At 25.7% G+C, this 20,967-nt stretch overlaps 2 protein-coding genes across 8 annotated transcripts; both read left to right on the forward strand.

The window, feature by feature from the left end:
* Nucleotides 1–1,866: 1,866 nt before the first annotated feature.
* On the forward strand, nucleotides 1,867–4,021 carry LOC126896008 (uncharacterized). Its single transcript, XM_050668409.1, has 5 exons — nucleotides 1,867–2,057; nucleotides 2,249–2,372; nucleotides 2,445–2,647; nucleotides 2,747–3,701; nucleotides 3,810–4,021. The coding sequence occupies exons 1-5, from the start codon at nucleotides 2,022–2,024 to the stop codon at nucleotides 4,019–4,021; spliced, it is 1,530 nt and encodes a 509-aa protein (XP_050524366.1). The 5' UTR covers nucleotides 1,867–2,021.
* Nucleotides 4,022–11,764: 7,743 nt separating this feature from the next.
* LOC126894532 (uncharacterized) lies at nucleotides 11,765–19,392 on the forward strand. Of its 7 annotated transcripts, none has more exons than XM_050665610.1 (6): nucleotides 11,765–11,878; nucleotides 15,277–15,400; nucleotides 15,462–15,688; nucleotides 15,808–16,176; nucleotides 16,294–17,812; nucleotides 18,491–19,392. In XM_050665610.1, the coding sequence occupies exons 1-6, from the start codon at nucleotides 11,840–11,842 to the stop codon at nucleotides 19,255–19,257; spliced, it is 3,045 nt and encodes a 1,014-aa protein (XP_050521567.1). In that variant the 5' UTR covers nucleotides 11,765–11,839; the 3' UTR covers nucleotides 19,258–19,392. The 7 variants fall into 7 exon arrangements, with proteins under 7 accessions (XP_050521567.1, XP_050521562.1, XP_050521566.1 ...); XM_050665605.1 differs by having other exon boundaries at nucleotides 16,294–18,373; nucleotides 18,491–19,391; XM_050665609.1 differs by having other exon boundaries at nucleotides 16,294–18,205; nucleotides 18,533–19,391.
* The last annotated feature ends 1,575 nt before the right edge of the window (nucleotides 19,393–20,967 follow it).

Below are 20,967 nucleotides of genomic sequence, written 5' to 3' on the forward strand. Positions count from 1 at the left end.
TCAAAATTGAACAAATCAAAATAATTTTTTTTTATAGATGCTTGATGTTTTTAACTATTATTTGATATATTTTTTTTATAAATTTGACCCTTTATCTGCCCACAGGGGAGATTTAAAATGACAACTTTTTCAACTTAACTTTTGAAAGTGTTCCGGAAAGTCTGACACTTTTATATATATTTTAAATTAAAGCTAATGTAATGTACTTTAATATTGAAGAAAAAAATTTGGATTCTATTTTGTCTTCATGGTGAAAATGGATACCGAATGCAATTGTTGTGTGTAAATTCTCGATTTCATATTTTACATTCTTTACTTTAAAATGCTATAACTTTTTCAAAAATGTATGGATCAATAAAATTTTTTCATGAAAAGTAGTACTTATATACATATTTCATTCGTCATACTTTATCTTAATCAAGATATTTATAAGGAAATATCAGATCATGTAGCTTTTGGAATAATCCACCAATTTTTTAAAACTAAACACTATCTAAAGATTTGCATCGAAGCGTTTTTTTTTATAGTGATTTTTATCATTGTCAGATATCATTATACTTGATCCAACTATGCCACGTCACCACTGTCGTCGTCCCCCTTGTGCTAGGATTTTTATTATTTATTTTTTTAAATAATTAAACTATTATTTTATCAAAAATGAATAATTACAAATATATATAAACAAATACTGTTTCTTTCCTTGATAATAAAAAAATGAAGTTCGGTGACGGCGTTGTTTTAAATGTATCATACTATATTTTAATTTATTCAATATGGTGTACTAAGGCTCTTATACATGTAAAATTGTTTATTAACAATAGAGTAATTTTTTAAAATCTCGGTTTTAAGTCGTAGTATTTTAGAAGTGCCATAACAGCTTTAAATGTCTAGACATAATTATAGTCAATAAAAGAAACCAATTTTGTCTAAAATTTGCAAAAAAGATTTTGAAGTCATATAACAAATTTAATTATTGTCAGTTATAAGAAAACAATAAACTATATTCTGTTAATCAGGATTTCTATAAATTTTGTCATGACGTGGTTCACTATTTTAAAGAATTTAAATTGAGTGTGATCTATTGTACTAACTTTTAGTGATTTTTAAGAATGTTCACTATCGAAATTCGATTACAACTAAAAAATTATGCCTTTTTTAAATATTTTATGAGTGGGATTTTATTGTGATTAATAATATATTATAGTTTTTGAATAATAATCATAGTCCATTTTCTTAATTTGAGAACAAACTAGAATTAAACCGATAATTTTTTTTAAAAAGCTACAAAAAAGGCTAGTAATTTTATTAAAACCAACTAGAATCAGATCAATTTTTGTTTTAAGTAAAAGAACGAACTTAATCGAATCGTAGTGTAGTTCAGTTCAGTGCGGAGAGGTTAATACCGAGACATAGATCTAGATTTTAATAAAATAAATAATAATTAAGACAGCTTATACGTTGTAAATTCATTAAAAGTTTCTTGAAAATTTAAAGACATTTTTAATAATTTCTTTCAACAAGATTAATTTAGTCATTATTAGTCTAAAAATGTTTAGAAAAAAATATAACATAACACTTGTAGGTCACCTTGTATTAAATACTTAATTTATTTATAAGTCAATAATTATTCTTGGGTATTCATTTCATTAAAAAATTGAAAAATAAATAGATTTTTAGACTAAAAAAAGGAATAATGTGAATAACAAGTATGCAATGGAATTTATAATTTATTTACTATTTGATTTTAATTCTAACAAATAAACACATAAATTATGAAATCATCAGTAAAGAAATCAGTAAAAACATGTTTTTAAATCCATATTTAAGTTTTCGATGTGCTATAATTTATAAGTTCATGAAGTAATTTCAACAACAAATTATATAAAATAACACTGTTACAAAAAAAGTAAATCATATGCAATTTACAATTCTTAATTATTTATAATACGACTCAAGTAATTTAAAATTAAAAAAAAATTAAATTCAATAATTGTAACTTGAAAATATCATAAACAGAAACAATGAAGTGCAACATTTTTTTCATTTTTTCAATCCTTGTAAGTAAAAAAATTGACATCTACTAGTAACTGAATATACTTAAATTATTTAAATACAACTATTTAAATTAAAATATTTTTAATTGTTAAAATGTCTTATTAATATAGAGGAAAACAAAAGTGTATTATTTTTCACAGGAGTTTTTATAAAATATTAGCATTCTAATACTGTTTATTATTTCTTATTACAGACATTTGCAAAAATTGTATCAACTTTAAAAGCATTACAATTGCCACAAAAAAGAGCAGCAAAGTCTAGTTTAATGGTTTGTTTGAATGAACACAAATTAGCATCTATAGTTACAGGAGATACTGGTAAATGTTGAACATACACTCTTACGTTGACATCAATTAAAAACATCAAAATAAATTTACTTTAATTAACAGGAAAATTCAAATATTCATTTAATGAAATGTTAAACAGTTACAAAGTGCATATATTTACCAATTCCATGACTCCGGATCAAGTCACAAGCAATATTGGTGATTATATTTGTAATAAATTTAATAATAAAAATCAATGCATGAAAAAAGTAAAAATATGTTCAAATATATTTTTATCGCTTTTATCAGAAGAAAGCCAACCATCAGTAAGTAAAAACTATCAATTTTTAAATTTACAATTTTACCCGATTCGAAATTATTTTAAACAATTATAAAAATATTATTCATAATTTCGTTTATCATAGCTTATTTCAAAACTACAAAAAAAAATGGACTGGTTTGAATCAGAATCTCTACACAATAAAGAAAATTATACCCCTAACATAATTTCAACGTCTCATAATAAAAAACCGATAGAAAGTGAACCGAAATTAGTAAATTTATCACATAACAAATCCAATACGCGTACTAGATCATTTTCAATGAACCCAAAACTATCTGAAAACGTTGAACAACCAAGGAATTTTAAAGAAAACAAACAAATTTTAGATAATAGAGATTTATCACATAATAAAGTACCGAATACTGTTCTCACTGCGCCAACATCTGGTTTAAAATTAAGCAAACCTATTGTAAATCAAGTAAAACCACAAAACTTTACAGCAAATAAACCATATTTACTAAATGAAGACTTATCGCGTAATAAAGAACAAAGAAAACCAAGTATATCGGAAAAATTTATTCCCACAAAGGTTAAAATATCAGAAAACGTTGAACCAAAATACATNTTTATTCCCACAAACGTTAAACTATCAGAAAACGTAGAACAACCAAAATACTTTAAGCCAAATAAACAAATTTTAACAAATAATGGTCCGGTGATTTCTGCATTTGTACCACCATCTGATCTAAAATTTAAAAAACCAGACGTCAATCAAGAAAAATCACGGAATTTTATACCAAGTAAACCATTTTTAGAAAACGTAGGTGTATCACGTGAAAATTTTCAATCTAAGCACACTACATCGGAAAAATCAGTTGCAACAGAGTTCAGCTTCTCTAACGATGTGTACCCATCTCAATACTTTACACCTAGTAGATCATTTTTTCAAGACATAGATTTTCCGAGTAATCAAGTATCATATAAACCTTTAGAATCAGATAAGTCATTTACAACTAACTTTAAGGTATCTGATGACAAAAAACCGCTACGATACTTTTCTACAAACAAAAAGTATGGAACAAATGTAAATTTAGCAAGTAATAAAATACAATTAAAACCACTTACATCAAATAAAACAACTAACGTCGAGCCATCTGACGACATTTTACCATCACGATACATGAATTTATGTGAACCATCTCCAGCGACTTTAGATTTATCATTTATTAATGGACAATCTGAGCCTATAACACCAAATGTTGATCCAACCGATATGTTGTTACCATCACGATATGAAGAACCAAAAAGATCATTATTAGCGGATATAGATTTATCACATTTTGAAGCGCCTGTGATAAAATCCAACAAACCAACAACAACGATTGAACGATCGCCTATATTTGATTACCTTTCTTAATTTAATGAAAAAAATTAATTATTATAGAAAATTAATGACAGCATAATTTATATTTTATACATTATAATCTTCATCAATTTTAAAAATTAATTTTATACTTAATTTATTTTCATAGTTTTAAGTTTAAAACTGTACAAATTTGAATTAGGTAATCTATACTTAAATTACAAATTATTTGTTAAAAATATAATTATTCTTATATTGTTTTATGAAATAAGATTAATTCATTAATAATTCTAAAATCTTGTTAGGCAGATCATTTTCAACGAGAGTTGAATTTGAAAAAAAAGATTTCAATAAATTAATTACTATACTAATTAAACTATTTTGTGAGATACCTGGTGCTACGTCACTCTTAATTATTGATATAATATAAAACATAGAAATCTCTCCATTATTTTTCAATAATGTACAAGATTATTTTAAAATATCGTGTTTTGTTTTTAAAAGATATTATAATCTAGAGCATATTTCTTGAAAAGAAAAAATCACTTATTGTTTAATCAGATATTTTATCGTTTACAGGATACACAATCTGAATTTTTTTATGTAATGATTGATTAACTACGCTTTTGTGGGGACTAGTTTAATAGTCAAATTTAAAAAGTTTAATTCGTCAAAACCAAGGATCGGAAGCTACCCGACGTCTGCCCAAATATCGTCCCTATCTTCTTAAATGAGTTTTAATTACCTGAAGGAGACACAGGCAATTGTGTACCTTAATTACAGGGGATAGATTATTAAATAAAATTAGAGTATTGTTTTATTTCAACGACAAAATAAAGTTATATTCTAGATGTTCAGTAAATATAAGTTATATGTAATGTACAATACGACTGACCTGAATCCTAGTACAGTTGGTTACTAATGTCCAAGTGAGACGGAGTTGGTTGGCTATGATGACAATTGGCGATAGACGGGTCGTTGAATAAAACAAGTTAAGTTATAAATTATATAAATAAGACGAAAGTAATAATATTGAAAACTATGTCTATAACGGCCACCCAAACACAACTGCCCTTTGTTAGTTCGACGTCAGTAGCTTCGGGCTACAGACGAGTAGAATTGTCACATCAGCATCTCCCTCTATGCTAATTATTATGTATTACGAATTAAGTAAATGGAAATAAAACGTGGGTAATATAATTGGTAAGAACATAATTATAAATGTTCTTACACTTCATACAGTATCTTTAAAAGTATAAAATAGTAAAGTTAATAGTATCCTATGTTTCATAACTTTCAAATAAAAATTTTCTCTATATTCCTTTAAAAATGAGTTAACTTAATTATTTAATGGCAAACATTTTTGTTTAACTAACTTAAAAATTACAAAATTAGATTTTAATTAATAACTTTTGAATCAGTACCTTAGACATTATTAACACACTAATATAACGACTGTGTGGGTTTTTTATTTTTATTTCCAAGACTTTTATAAACGATAATACTCGTCTCACTCTAGTATAAAGTTACTAATATTTTTAAAATACTGTGTTATAAGTTGTTCTGAACCATTTAATATTTTAAGTTAGTTAAACATATATGTTTCCATTTAAAAAACTTAATTTGATAATATTATAAAGAGAGTAGATGGAAACAATTTTTCTTTGAAAATTATAAAAAATAATAAAATTATGATGTGTGTTATGCCTTTAAAAATATTGCGTGAGGCATAGTTAAATAATTATCTTGATATAAAGCTAAGAAAAGTTATAAATAAAATTTTTCATAAATTTCAATAGTTTTAACAAAGTTAAAGATAAAAAAACGGTAGCATAGTGGGGTCGCGGCACAGTGTAGACGAGGCATAGATGGGACACGTATAGATGATATCTGACAGTGATTAAAAACACTATCATTAGAAACGCTTCGATGCAAATCTGTAGATAGTGTTTAATTTTAAGAGGTTGGTAGATTATTTCAAAAGCAACCATAACTCTTATTCCCTTAACTTTATCCCGATTTATAATTATAATATATGAATACATAATAATTATAGTAATTAAATTTAGTATGAAATTGATATTCAATAATATAATATTGTAGTTTTTACGGAGATATTATAAAAATAAAAATTGGCAAGTTTAAATTGACATCATTGAATAGAAAATTTTATGAGAATTAAATAAATTGTATCGTTAAGATTAATATGCAGTTAGGAAGTTTTATAAATACTATTTATAGTAAATTTATCAGAATAGCTCAATATTTTTTTGCATTTTTATCGTAATAGATAATTTAAATCGAAGTAACGTTAATCATTTCCAAATAACTTTTAGTGTTTAAAAAGATTTTGCAATTTAAATATTCAGAACTTAATTAATTTTAATTATTTACTTAATTCAGGAGAAACTAACAATAATTTTTTTTAGAAATGATTTATATAGCAACATGTTACCAACAAATTTGGAATATTATAGTCTAGTAGTAGCACACACAAATAGAGTAAAAAAATTGTTAAATTACAAAGTAAAATTATTTAATTTTGTAATTGAAACCTATCATATCAAACTTAATTCGTCAATAAATACTTTGAAAACATTAAAAATGAATGATTTTAAGTGTATGGATCAATACAATTTTTTTATGAGAAATAATATTTTTTAATAATCCCTCTTTCGTTCGACATACTTTATCTTAATCAAGATATTAATAAGGAACTAGCAGATCATGTAGCCTTTGGAATAATACACCAATTTTTTAAAATTAAACACTATCTAAAGATTTGCATCAAAGCGTTTATTTTTGATAGTGATTTTAATCATTATACTTGATCCAACTATGCCACGTCACCACTGTGCCGCGTCCCCCCTGTGCTGGGTTTTTTTATATTTCCTTTTCTTTAATTTCTAGTTTTTATTATCTACTAATAAAAACTAGAAAAATGTTATTATACTTAACTTTTTAAATTGGTTCACTGCTAAATACTAGGATTCTGTACTTTCTTGTGTGGAAAATTTTGTATTGTTAATTGTTAATTTGTGTATTAAAACAATATATAAAGCAGTTTTCATAGAATATAAATACTATTTGTTATTTAATATGTAGATTGATATTTTTAGTATCTAACAACATATAAAAAGGATATTATGTAAAATATATGAGAGATGTGTTATAATTTTATGGTTATCAATATAGTGATCTTGCAAAGGTCGCAACATAGAAAATCTGTTTTTAATTTTGTTAATTCGAATTAACCTTTCATACTACAATATTTACTAGGATATTTTTTTATATTCATTGGCATATAAGTTAAGCAATCTATACTCACCAAAGAAGCTTATTTTATATTTTTCAACAATTTTAATTTATGAGCCACATGTGTATACTTAAAGTATTGTTTGTTTGTAAGAGGTATTATTACCTCCTACTAAATATATAAATTTTATTAAAATGATCCATTTATTTTAGTCGATTTAGATTTTCCTGAATTTTAATTTGATAATTTATTATTCATGAATTCTCTATAAAGTATTCCATTCGGAGTTCAAAAAATAATGTATTCTTGGATACCCAAATAGAAGTCTGATAATCATATCATAAAATATCATTATATTGAAATATTGTACATTTATTATTGTTTTTAAGTTATCAAAATAGTCGAATAACAATATTAAGATTACAATGTTTTAACAATAGTAGGAAAATATAAAGTATGGAATATTTTAAAATAAATGATTACAAAATATTTCCAGAAAATCATATGCAAAATGTCAACAATATAATGTACATTTATTATTTTAATATTACTCAACTTAAAATTTTTTATAATAGATTTTTTAGGAATATTTCTTAAAATAATTTTAGTACATTTTATAAGTATTATCATAGATACAATGAATCTTCTTTTAACATGTCATGCTAAAAGAATATTTTATACATATTTCAATATGTAATGTATATTTTTATACAACAATAATATTAAAAAAGATTAAAGTAGGATAAATATATTAACTTACAGTAGCATATCATTTATAATGCACATTCGAACTGAACAATCCGTTAAAATAAAATTACTGTAGCGGGAAGATAATGCTCCCCTCTATCCTACATGCTATTTTTTTTAATTACGGCAGCCATTTGCATATAGTAGATAAGGTATCGGGATAGTTTTTTTTTCAACTTATAGTGTGTAACATAAATTTTAATTAAACATATAAATTAAGTACGAAGTATTTCCAGAATATTTTCAAAAGTTAAAATTGTAAAGGTTAACTTTTAATTCAATAGTTACTATTTTCAATCCCCATCTAATAGCAGGCAAAGGTTCAGGGGAAAAAATACACATAATGAAAATGAAACACCTTTATAGAAAAATTTGTTTTGATTCGTCTATTTTCAAAAAAGTTATGACAGTTTTATACACAAAAATTTTTTAAAATATCCAAATTAACAAATTTTAAAATCGCTTCAGACACTTCATTTGGGCCCTTCACTCGCCCATTAAAACATCTTAATTTCACTTATAATACATCGATTTATATATATTACATATATATTTCAAATTTTTATTAGACAATTTATTAATAGCATAATGAAATCAAGTAAGAAATACCTGTGCAGTATAAGCTAGAGTTGAGTTCATTTTGATCAATTCATAATCCGAATTGATTCTGTTATTATAGCGAATAATCTGTTATATAGAACTAAATAAATTATTTATATATAAATATATGTTAGGTAAAGTACTGGTAAATTTGATAGGTAAAAATACTTTACGTATTTTTAAATGAGTGAGATACCGACTTATGGTAGTGGAATTAACTTCATGCGGAAAATATCAGATACTATTTATGTTCTGGATCTCACAAATTGTAGAAACGTCTCCGGTTCTTAGGACCTGAGCATTATGATAAAATTATACAGTTGATAGATGATGTAGAGATGATGTTTCTAACTACTCTATGTACTAGAAATTATCTGAACCTAACATAAAAAAATCCTAAATATGCTACTGAACTCTAACAAAATTTATAGCTAAAGTACTATATAGACTTAAAGATGTTATTTTCGTAAATGTTTTTATTTTTAATTTCATCAAGATCTAATTTTTCAACACGATTAAGTAAACTTCATAAATCTATGAAAATTGTTCTATTAAATTTGTTATAATCCTATTAATTATAAGAGATTCATAAATAAAATTAAGTGTCATTGAGTTAAAAAGAAAAACCCAGCACAGGTGGGTCGCGGCACAGTGTAACGTAGCTAGTTGGATAAATTATAATGATATCTGACAGTGATTAAAATCACTATCAAAAAAAAAATGCTTCGATACAAATCTTTAGTTAGTGTTTAGTTTTAAAAAATTGGTGGATTATTCCAAAAGCTACATAATCTGCTATTTCCTTATTAATATCCAGATTAAAATAAAGTATGTCGAATGATAGATGTATATAAATACTACATCTCATGAAAAAATTGTATTAATCCATACATTTTTCAAAAAGTTATAACATTATAAAGTTAGAAATGTAAAAATTAAAATCGAGAATATTCACACAAAAATAGCATTTGGTAGCCATTTTCACCATGAAGACAAAATAAAGTCCAAATTTTTTTTTCCATAATAAAGTATATTACATTAGCTTTAATTTAATATATATAAAAGTGTCAGACTTTCCGGAACATTTTCAAAAATTAAGTTGAAAAAATTAATTTTTTGTGAAAAAGTTGTCATTTTGAATCCTCCCCTGTGGGCAGGTAAAGAGTCAGATATAAAAAATATATACCAAATGAAAGGTAACGAAATCGTGCATCTATATAAAAAATTATATTTATTTGGTTCTTTTTAAAAAAGTTATGGCAATTTTAAGTAAAAAAAATTGAAAAAATTTCGAAAAATAGCGATTTTTAAAGTTGTAATTTTTTTTTTGAGGTTTCCCCCATTTACGGGGAACGAGGGAAATTTTTAAAATTTTTGAGAGTAATATNGAATCCTCCCCTGTGGGCAGGTAAAGAGTCAGATATAAAAAAAAATATACCAAATGAAAGGTAACGAAATCGTGCATCTATATAAAAAATTATATTGATTTGGTTCTTTTTAAAAAAGTTATGGCAATTTTAAGTAAAAAAAATTGAAAAAATTTCGAAAAATAGCGATTTTTAAATTTGTAATTTTTTTTGAGGTTTTCCCCATTTATGGGGAACGAGGGAAATTTTTAAAATTTTTGAGAGTAATGTCTTCGATTAGATACGATTTGTGATCTTTTGACGTATCATTGAAAGAAATCGGTTCGGTGAGAGCTGAGAAAAAGTGGTAACAGACACACAAAAAAAAATAAAAATAAAAATAAACACATCTTAGTAAAACTAATACCTTCTCAGCTTCGCATCGAAGCTAAAAAATTTTAAACTTTATTTTGTTTTCATGGTTAAAACAATCATCAAAGTTAATAAAAAAAAAATGGTAGCACAGTGGGGACGTAGCTTAGTTTAAATGAATAAAAAATAAAATAAAATTTGAACACAAAAATAACATGTCTTTTAAATACGGCAGACATTTGCATAAAGAAGATAAGTTGTCAGGAAATATCTTATAGCACATAATGTAGGCTATAATTTAACATATGTTTAAAGGATGCAGTGTTTTCGGAATATATTCAAAAGTTAAGTTGAAGAAGTTCTATTTTTTATACAATGTTTCAAGTTTTGATCATTATACTTGATCCAACTAGCTACGTTACACTGTGCCGCAACCCCCCTGTGCTGGGTTTGTTTTATTTTAAACTTAGACTTTAAGTTTTCCAAAATGATTATTTATAAGTTTCTTAAAAGTCTAAAGAAAACCAAATTCTCTCCTACAAGAACTTTGTTTTTTTATTTAAATTATTATAAACTTATATTTTTTGTTTACGAAAAACACCCAAAAACTTTAATTTTTTTTTATTAAAAAAAATTGTATTTAAAATTAAAAAAATGCTGCTATGCAGTCATTAATATACTAAGGTAGACTAAAAATTTTTAATTTTTATTTCTTATGACTCGTAATTTAATTTTAGTTCAAAACTATGACTGAATTAAAAATTTACAGATACCGTATTCTGCCTTTCATATTCAGCATATTTAAGTATGTTTTTATTCATAACGATTCTATTTGTTTAACATAAAAATTTTTCGAAATTTGTTTTTCACATAACATTATTCAAATAATAGAAAAGCTTTAAACGAGTAGCAATAGCCATCGAATAATAAATTTTAATAATTGATTAGTTAACAGGGTAATGTAATATTATTAGAAAAAATATTGTTTTCAACAAGTAATGTAAGTATATTTATCTAAATTATGTATTTTGTTATATTTCAATTGACCGTAAATTTAAATTTAAATTAATTATAATTAAAAATAAACGAATGATAAACTTATAAAAAACCATACTTATTATTGTTATTATAGTTCATATCTTCATGATACTTATTAGATAGTAAATATTTAAGAACAAGCAACTACGCAAGTTTTATAAGAAGACATTGTATATCATGAATTGCAAATAAAATTTTAAATGTATAAATAAAATAATTGTAGATCAATAATGTGTCATACAATTTTCATTAAAAACACCAAGCGTAGAAAAATATCATAAAATTTAAATTTAAAGCTTAAATAAATAATTTATTTGCAATCACAGTATAATTTATATGTAATTACATTTAATTGTTAGTAAATAAACACATAAATTATGAAAAAAAATATCAAATCTATATCTGGAGTATCATATTTAAAGAATTACCAATTATAAAAAAACATTCAGTTTGTAAACTACTTTAGCAAATCAATTAATTAAAACATTTCAATTTTTATCATTATTTCTAAAAATGAAGATGAAGCAAATCATTTTAATTTTTTCAATTCTTGTAAGTATGAATAAATTACGAGCAACACTTATTTTAAATCTTAAATCGTTAAACATATTAATAATAACCTGTAGTAAAACTGCATAAGTAAATAGGTCAATGAATGTTGTGGCAGATAGATAATCGAAATTGAAGATTTAGATGAACGCCACGTTTTGAGTATATTTTAATAAGTTTCTTAAGATTAAAATTTTAACTGTGCTATGCAGGCGAATCTTTTATAAGCTCTATCGCGGTTCTCCTGAAACCAAACGAACCCCTAAGTAAGAATACAATGAAAATTTCGAATGTATATGTTTTCTAATATTATCTGTCGTTAAAATTCATCAATTTTAAAGTTGTAACTAGTACCCTTTTTTTTACGGATGATATATTTATTTTATTTTCAAAAATATGATTTCAAATAAAATGATTAAGAAATCTACCACATTTACGTGGAATGTATAGTGAACGATTTATTATAAGCTACTCGATTACTCGCAAAATAAATACAATATTGGAAAAATTAAATTTAATATCTTTTAATTACTTATAATTTTTGATTTATCAGCTAATCATTACTTTTTAGAATCATCCCTTATAACGTATAGGTGTGTCAACTTTATTTTTTTAAACGAAAGCATATATATTTTACTAGCTTATAAAATAGGAAATAATCTAATTAAGAAAATGACAGGTCAATAAAAATTTTGAGACAGGTGTTTCAGAAGTTATTAACTATTTGTAGCAATGATTGTGGAGAGGAGTAGGTGCTGCTATTTTTATCACTAATCATTTTGAGGCCATACTTATCTCCCGCCTAAGTCTAAAAATAAGAATAATAAATTTTTTGGACCAGTACTTTGAATGTTATTCTTTTTAGACTAAATAAAATTGACACACCTATACGTTATAAGGGATGATTTTAAAAAGTAATGATTAGCTGATAAATCAAGAATTATATTTAATTAAAAGTGTAATAAACAAAAAAAAAGACGAGAAAATGAATGAATAAAGAATAGATAGAGGGAGAGAGAAGAGAATGAGTGAGTTGAAGATGGTAAGANGAGGCAAAGAGAATGAGTGAGTTGAAGATGGTAAGAATGGAGTCGTATCTCGGGGTCGGACTTTATTTATTTATTAAATAATAAAATATCCCTACCTCATTTATTCCTATTTTTTGTTTATTACGTGATTTTTTTTAGAAGTAAGACATGCAAATAAATATTCGCAATTACCTTTATTTCCTTTAGTAATTGATTGAGTTGGTTTTATGGTGATTTCTTCTTTCAGTGTTAACAGTCGTTTATACTGTCTTGCGTTTATTTCGATAAATTAGTATCTCTGTGTATATAAAACTTAAAAAAGGGGATTCTCTACAATGGGACCTGCGTCTATTATAATTTTGTCACTTTCTTTTATTTTAAATTCCTTTTATATTATACTATGTTTTTACTAATAATATTTTCGATGAATTCCCTACAGTCGATATCGATATTCTTAAAATTTACTCTGAACTAGCCAAAATATAATTATAAGAATATGTCTATCTATATTCAAAATATAATTAACAAGACTGTGGTGGCCCAGCGTTTCTCAGCGTAAAGCCTTGGCTGGCGCGGACACAGTTACCTCGTTAATATATTTAAAATATTATTTCAATACACCTTTTATTATCCTTTACGTCAACTGCCTACACGTTACCGAAAGGTAATTGGCATGGTCCCTTAAGGCTGGCGGGTACACAGGCATAAAGTGCTACTACTAAAACTAGTTAATTCTAATCACAAATTATGCTTCTTCATTTAGTTCGGCACATTTAAGGCTGTTCATAAATGTAGGGCACAATAAGCTTTATTATGAATATACGATAATGTATAAGGCTATTATGCCTGTATAAATAAAATTACGCTTCTTCACTCTTTTCGGCACATTTGAGGCTGTCCAGAAATGAAGGGCACAATAATATTTAAAACCTTTATAAAAAAATAGAGATAATGTCTATTTGTCGTGAGAACATTAGGTGATAATAAAATAAATAAAAACTTGTTCCTGTGTAAAATATTAATAAATCATCTAAGACAATGTTCACCACTTAGGATGATACATATAAAAAAAACTAAGTCACAGGGACAAAATATTTACTTATACTGACGCAGATTCCATGTAAGAGAATATTTAGAGGGTAGTCGTTGCAGTCGCTGCCGCAGAAAATCGTCAAAAGAAGTCCAGAGAAGTCCAAAAGAAGAGAGAGGTCTTTTTACGAGAAAAATGGCTTTTTATACGCCGGATGAAGTAAGCCAGCGATCTCTATTGAAATTCCTAAGATGTTGGATAATTATTTGTGATTGGTTAATTGTGATAGAAACCCTGCCGTGGGCGTAGTTAATGAATTGTAGGGGACTGGTTTGAAACATGTGTTGATAAATAGTTATTTTTATTACCCTAAAAGGGAAACATTCCTTAGATGATTTATGGCTTTATTCATATATATGTGATATTTAGTACATGTGTTAATAATTATACTACAAAAGAAATTAAATTAAATTTTTCCAATATTATATTTATTTTTCGAATAATTGAGTAGCTTATGATATACCGTTTACCTTTTTATACTTAATTGATAAATAATGATAGTCTACAATCAAGTATATTTTATATTATACTTTAACACTTTATTTACGAAAATGAAATTAAAGTTATTAAAATGCATCATATAATTTTATTTGTGCAATTGTTTTTTTAAAAAAACATTTTAAAGGACCACAATAGATTTAATTTTCACACGATATCTTTGTGTGATACCCTTGATAACATCCAATCAAAAACTTACATAAGTTATTTTAGATATCAATATTCATTATATCTTTCATGGCAATAGAATAAGAAAATTAATAATAATAATAAATGAATATAATTTCANAAAATTAATAATAATAATTAATGAATATAATTTAAGTTAAAAATAAAAATTTTTGGTGTATGTTTTTATTTAATCCCTATATAAACCTAATATTCTATGAGTTGATTAACTCTAAATGAAGTTTCACTTCATTGGTGCAAACTCCTAACACGCACGGTTTTTTTTTATTTTCCGCTAAGATAAAATGTCATATTAAACTTTAAGTTATCTTATATTATTCTAAATATATTTTTAATTTATTACTCGTAATATAACATTATATACTAACATTATTTATTATAAAATAAAAATCAATAAATTTGTTAATAAATATTGTATAAAACTATAAAGACAATTATAGTACGACTTTCTATTGTACTAATTTTCATTAAAAGAAGTATTACATTATCTTATTAGTAAAATTAAATTGCTTTATTTGTTAAAATTACTTACCCCGTTTTTCTAGCATATTGATTTATTATTATAATGAAAATTACTTAATATAAATATTTTACAGGCATTAGCACAAATTTTAACAGCTTTAAAAAAATTTGGATCTCCTAAGAAAAAAATAACGCATTCAAGTTTACTATCTTGTTTGAAAAAATATAAACTAGCATCTCAAGTTACAGGAATAACTGGTAAAGTTTAAAAATTATACTACTTTAATAAGGTAGAGCTAAAATTTAAATTATTTCACAGGACAATTTAATTTAAAATATAAAGAAATTTTAAATGGTTACAAGGTACATTTATTTAGTAACACTATGACCCCAGCTCAAGTAACTAATGATATGAGTAAATATATTTGTAATAAGTTTACTGAAATCGAATTGAACACTCTGGGTGGTATAAAATTGTGTTGGGAAAAAGTAGAAATATGTTCAAAAATGTTTCTATCATTTTTATCACAAGAAAGTTCTACATCAGTAAGTGATAAAAATTTACTATTAAATTAATTAAATTTTTTAGTTCATTTAAGATAATATTAATCGAAATGTTTAACTAAAATAATTTTTCCTTTTTATATCTGATTTTCTTATTACAGGAAAATCTGAACTTACATGAAACATTAACTTCAGAAAAGTTTTTAAATGTTTCACATCATGAAGAAGCTTCATATAATAAAGAAAGCTCTCTCTCATCAGAGGTATCTGATAATGAAGTACATCCAATAGATTTATTTGATAAGGAAGTAAAATCATTACACTTATCTAATGATAAATTAGAATCTAAATCTTGTTCAAGAGACAGATCGTTTAATAGTAAAATAAATCATCCTAACAGTGAATCATACATTTCATTGAATAGATCTACTTTACCAGTCATGAAATTATCACATAATAAAAAACAGGCATTATCTACATTTGCGCCGCCATCTGGATTAAAAATACCCCAAATAAATAATAATCCTAAAGTAAAAAAATAAAAAAATAAATTTTTGAATTTTTGAATTTATAATTTTACACATTGCAAAATTATTCTGAAACAATTATAAAAATATTAATTAACAAAATTATTTTGTTTTTCACAGCTTATTTCAAAACTACCAGAAAAAATGGACTGGTTTGAATCAGAATCTCTACTCAATAAAGAAAATTATCCCCCTAATATAATTTCAACGTCACTTAATAAGAAGCCGTTAGAGGGCGAACCAAAATTAGTAAATTTATCACATAACAAAGTACCAACTAAATCCAATACATCTACAAGATCATTTTCGATGAACTCAATTCTTTCTGAAAAAATTGAACAACCAAGGTATTTTAAACAAAACAAACAAATTTTAGATAATAAAGATTTATCACAAAATGAAATACCAATTACAATTCTCACTGCGCCAACATCTGGTTTAAAATTAAGCAAACCTAATTTAAGTCAAGTAAAATCACGAAACTTTACAACAAGTAAACCATGTTTACCAAATGAAGACTTATCGCGTAACAAAGAACAAAGAAAACCAAGTATATCGGAAAGATTTATTCCCACAAACGTTAAACTATCAGAAAACGTAGAACAACCAAAATACTTTAAGCCAAATAAACAAATTTTAACAAATAATGGTCCGGTGATTTCTGCATTTGTACCACCATCTGATCTAAAATTTAAAAAACCAGACGTCAATCAAGAAAAATCACAGAATTTTATACAAAGTAAACCATTTTTAGGAAACGTAGATGTACCACATGAAAATATGCAATCTAAACCCTTTACATCGGAAAGATCACTTACAACAGATATAAACTTCTCTAACAATGTTTACGCTTCACAATATTTTACACCTAGTAGATCGCTTTTTCAGGACATAGATTTTCCGCGTAATAAAATATCATTTAAACCTCTAGAATCATATAAGTCAATTACAACTAGCGCTAAGTTATCTGATGACATACAATCGCCACTATACTTTAAAACAAACAAAAAATTTGTAGATGATGTCAATTTATCACGTAATAAAATACAATTAAAACCCCTTATATCAAATAAGGCTATAAACGTCGAGTCATCTGACAATATTTTACCATCACCATACATAAAATCACCCGTGAATTTAGATTTATCAATTACTAATAAAAAATCTAAACCTATAATAACAAACGATGAGCCATCTAACGATATGTTGTTACCATCACGATATGATGAACCAAAGAGATCATTTTTAGCGGATATAGATTTATCGCATTTTGAAGGACAATCTGATACTGTTACTATAAATGATGAGCCATCTAATGATATGCTACTACCATCCCGGAACATTGTACTAAATAGACCATTTTTACCAGATATAGATTTATTATATTCTGAAGGACACACTAAACCTGTTACAACAAATTATGAGCCATTCAACGATATATTATTACCGTCACGATATGAAGAACCAAAAAGATCGTTTTTAGCGGATATAGATTTATCGCATTTTGAAAAACAATCTCAACCTGTTACGACAAATGTTGACCAATCTAATGATATACATCTACCATCCCGTAACATTGAATCAAATGGACCACTTTTACCGGATATAGATTTATTATATTCTGAAGGACATTCTAAACCTATCAAAACAAATGTTGAACCATTAAACGATGTATTATTACCGTCGCGATATGAAGAACCAAAAAGATCGTTTTTAGCAGATATAGATTTATCGCATTTTGAAAGACAATCTCAACCTATTACGACGATTGTTGAACAATCTAATGACATGCGTTTACAATCCCGAAACATTGAATCAAATGAACCATTTTTACAGGATATAGATTTATCATACTCTGAAGTACATTCTGAACCTATTACGACAAATATTGAGTCATTTGATGATATACTGCTACCATCAAGATACAAGGAACCAAAGAGATCATTTTTAGCGGATATAGATTTATCGCATTTTGAAAGACAATCTCAACCTGTAGCGTCAAATGTTGAACCATCTAATGACATGTTATTACCTTCACGAAACATTGAACCAAGTGAACCCTTTTTAGCGGATATAGATAAACCTGTTACAACAATTGTTGAGCTATCTAATGACATGCTACTACCATTTCAGAACATTGAACCAAATGGACCATTTTTGGCAGATATAGATTTATTATATTCTGAAGGACATTCTAAACCTGTTATGACAAATGTTGAACCATCTAATAACATAATACTACCGTCACGTAACATTGAGCTAAATGAACCATTTTTAGCAGATATAGATTTATCATATTCTGAAGGACTCTCTAAACCTGTTACAACAAATGTTGAGCTATCTAATGGAATGCTACTACCATCCCGGAACATTGAACCAAATGGATCATTTTTAGAGGATATAGATTTATCGCATTTTGAAAGACAATCTCAACCTGTAGCGTCAAATGTTGAACCATCTAATGACATGTTATTACCATCCCGGAACATTGAACCAAATGGATCATTTTTAGAGGATATAGATTTATCATTTTCTAAAGAACATTCTAAACCTGTTATGACAAATGTTGAGCCATATAATAACATAATATTACCGTCACAAGATATTAAGCCAAATAAATCATTTTTAGCAAATATAGATTTATCTTACTCTAAAGGACATTCTGAACCTGTTACAATAAATGTTGAGCCATCTAATAACATAATACTACCTTCACAAAACATTGAGTCAAGTGAATCTTTTTTAGCGGATATAGATTTATCATATTCTGAAGGCCTCTCTAAACCTGTTACAACAAATTTTGAGCTATCTAATGACATGCTACTACCGTCACTTAACATTGAGCTAAATGAACCATTTTTAGCAGATATAGATTTATCATATTCTGAAGGACATTCTAAACCTGTTATGATAAATGTTGAGCCATCTAATAACATAATACTACCTTCACAAAACATTGAGCCAAGTGAACCTTTCTTAGCGGATTTAGATTTTTTACATTTGGAAGCTCCACTAATAAAACCCAACAAGCTAACAACAACGACCGATCAATCACCTTTATTTGATTACCTTCCATATTTTTAGAAAAAAATGAATTTTTTCTTAGAAAATTGTTCTATGAAATCATTTTTAAAATGAATAATTTAATTTTTTTTTTGTTTACTCATTATTTTGATATTTTTACTTAATTTTTTTGTTATAATATAATTTATACTTAATTTATAGTTAATAATAAAATTTATACTTAATTTATAGTTTCGTGAAATTTTTCTAAATGCTAAAAACTTACTATAATAAATTTCTTGAATATTGATAATATGTATAGAGAAGGGTATTATCTATTATATACTGATAAACAAAAAATTAAATGTGTTATTTTTCTGTAAGTTATTATTTTTTCCACTTTGGAATTGTCGATTTGCATAAAACCCACTCAAAATTTTTAATTTTTGTCTCTCCAGAAAATTGACTTATTTTTTTTTGATAACTGAAACACAGATTTGAATTTATAAAACTTTAAATGATAAATTAAATTGATGAAATTTGTTATAATTGATATAAATTGTATTTTTTCTGTACAATTTTGGAGGAGACATCTCTCCCAGTGATAATATTTAATATTTGTAATCAATAAACCATTAGAAATATAACTGATAATAATAATACATATTACTACTGGCAATTAAAATAAAACTAGCAAATAAAAGATATGACTACTTTAAAATCTCTAAAATATTTCAAAAAATTATTAATGCAATTGAAAAAAAAATGCTTTTAATCAATTTAAAATTAGTATAAGCATACAAAAGTAAATCTAAAAAAAAAAATTTTAATAATGAGTAGATCAAAAGTTATCAATTTACTCGAAACTCCTCACTGGATAATTGTGCACACTCTTACTCACCTCCGTTGTTCTTTAGACATTACTTCTCAATTTTTTCAAATAAAAGTTAGTAAATCAAGAAATATAAACTTTTCCATTTTCCAAAGAAGTTATTTGCGTTTCTTTTTGCTTAAGAGCATCTTCCTTAGAAACAAAATTGAAATACATGAGTATAATCATTTTCGTTTATAACTCACAAGCACATAGGCGAAAGAAGAGCACATTAGGCCATGGGAAAACCTAATATTTAAGATCCTTCCAAGTAGTAAGCATAAAATTTAATCAGGCACGGTTCCACAAGATATAATAATAATAATAATGTCTTTATTACGGAAATAACTCCATTTACAATTTATATATAAATATGATAACAGTTGAGAAAACGTAACTATTAAATCACAAATTAATACAAGTAAATATATAAAACCCAGCACAGGGGGATTGCGGCACAGTAGTGACGTGGCATAGTTGGATCAAGTATAATGATATCTGATAGTGATTAAAATCACTATCAAAAATAAACGCTTCGATGCAAATCTTTAGATAGTGTTTAATTTTAAAAAAATTGGTGTTTTATTCCAAAAGCTACTTGATCTGCTGGTTCCTTATTAATATCTCGATTAAGATAAAGTATGTCGAATGAAAAAGGGTTTATTAAAAAATATTATTTCTCATAAAAAAATTGTGTGGATCCATAAACTTTTCAATAAGTTATAGCATTATAAAGTTAAATATAATATAAATAATAAAATCGAGAATTTTCACACGAAAATAGCATTCGGTAGCCATTTTTGCAGTAAAGACAAGTCCAGAGGTCAAATTTTTTTTTTCAAATTAAAGTATATTACATAAGCTTTAATTTAAGATATATATAAAAGTGTCAGACCTTCCGGAACAATTTTCAAAAGTTA

The sequence above is a fragment of the Daktulosphaira vitifoliae genome, unplaced genomic scaffold (assembly GCF_025091365.1).
Source record: "Daktulosphaira vitifoliae isolate Bord-2020 unplaced genomic scaffold, ASM2509136v1 Scaffold_1, whole genome shotgun sequence".
Lineage (NCBI taxonomy): Eukaryota > Metazoa > Arthropoda > Insecta > Hemiptera > Phylloxeridae > Daktulosphaira > Daktulosphaira vitifoliae.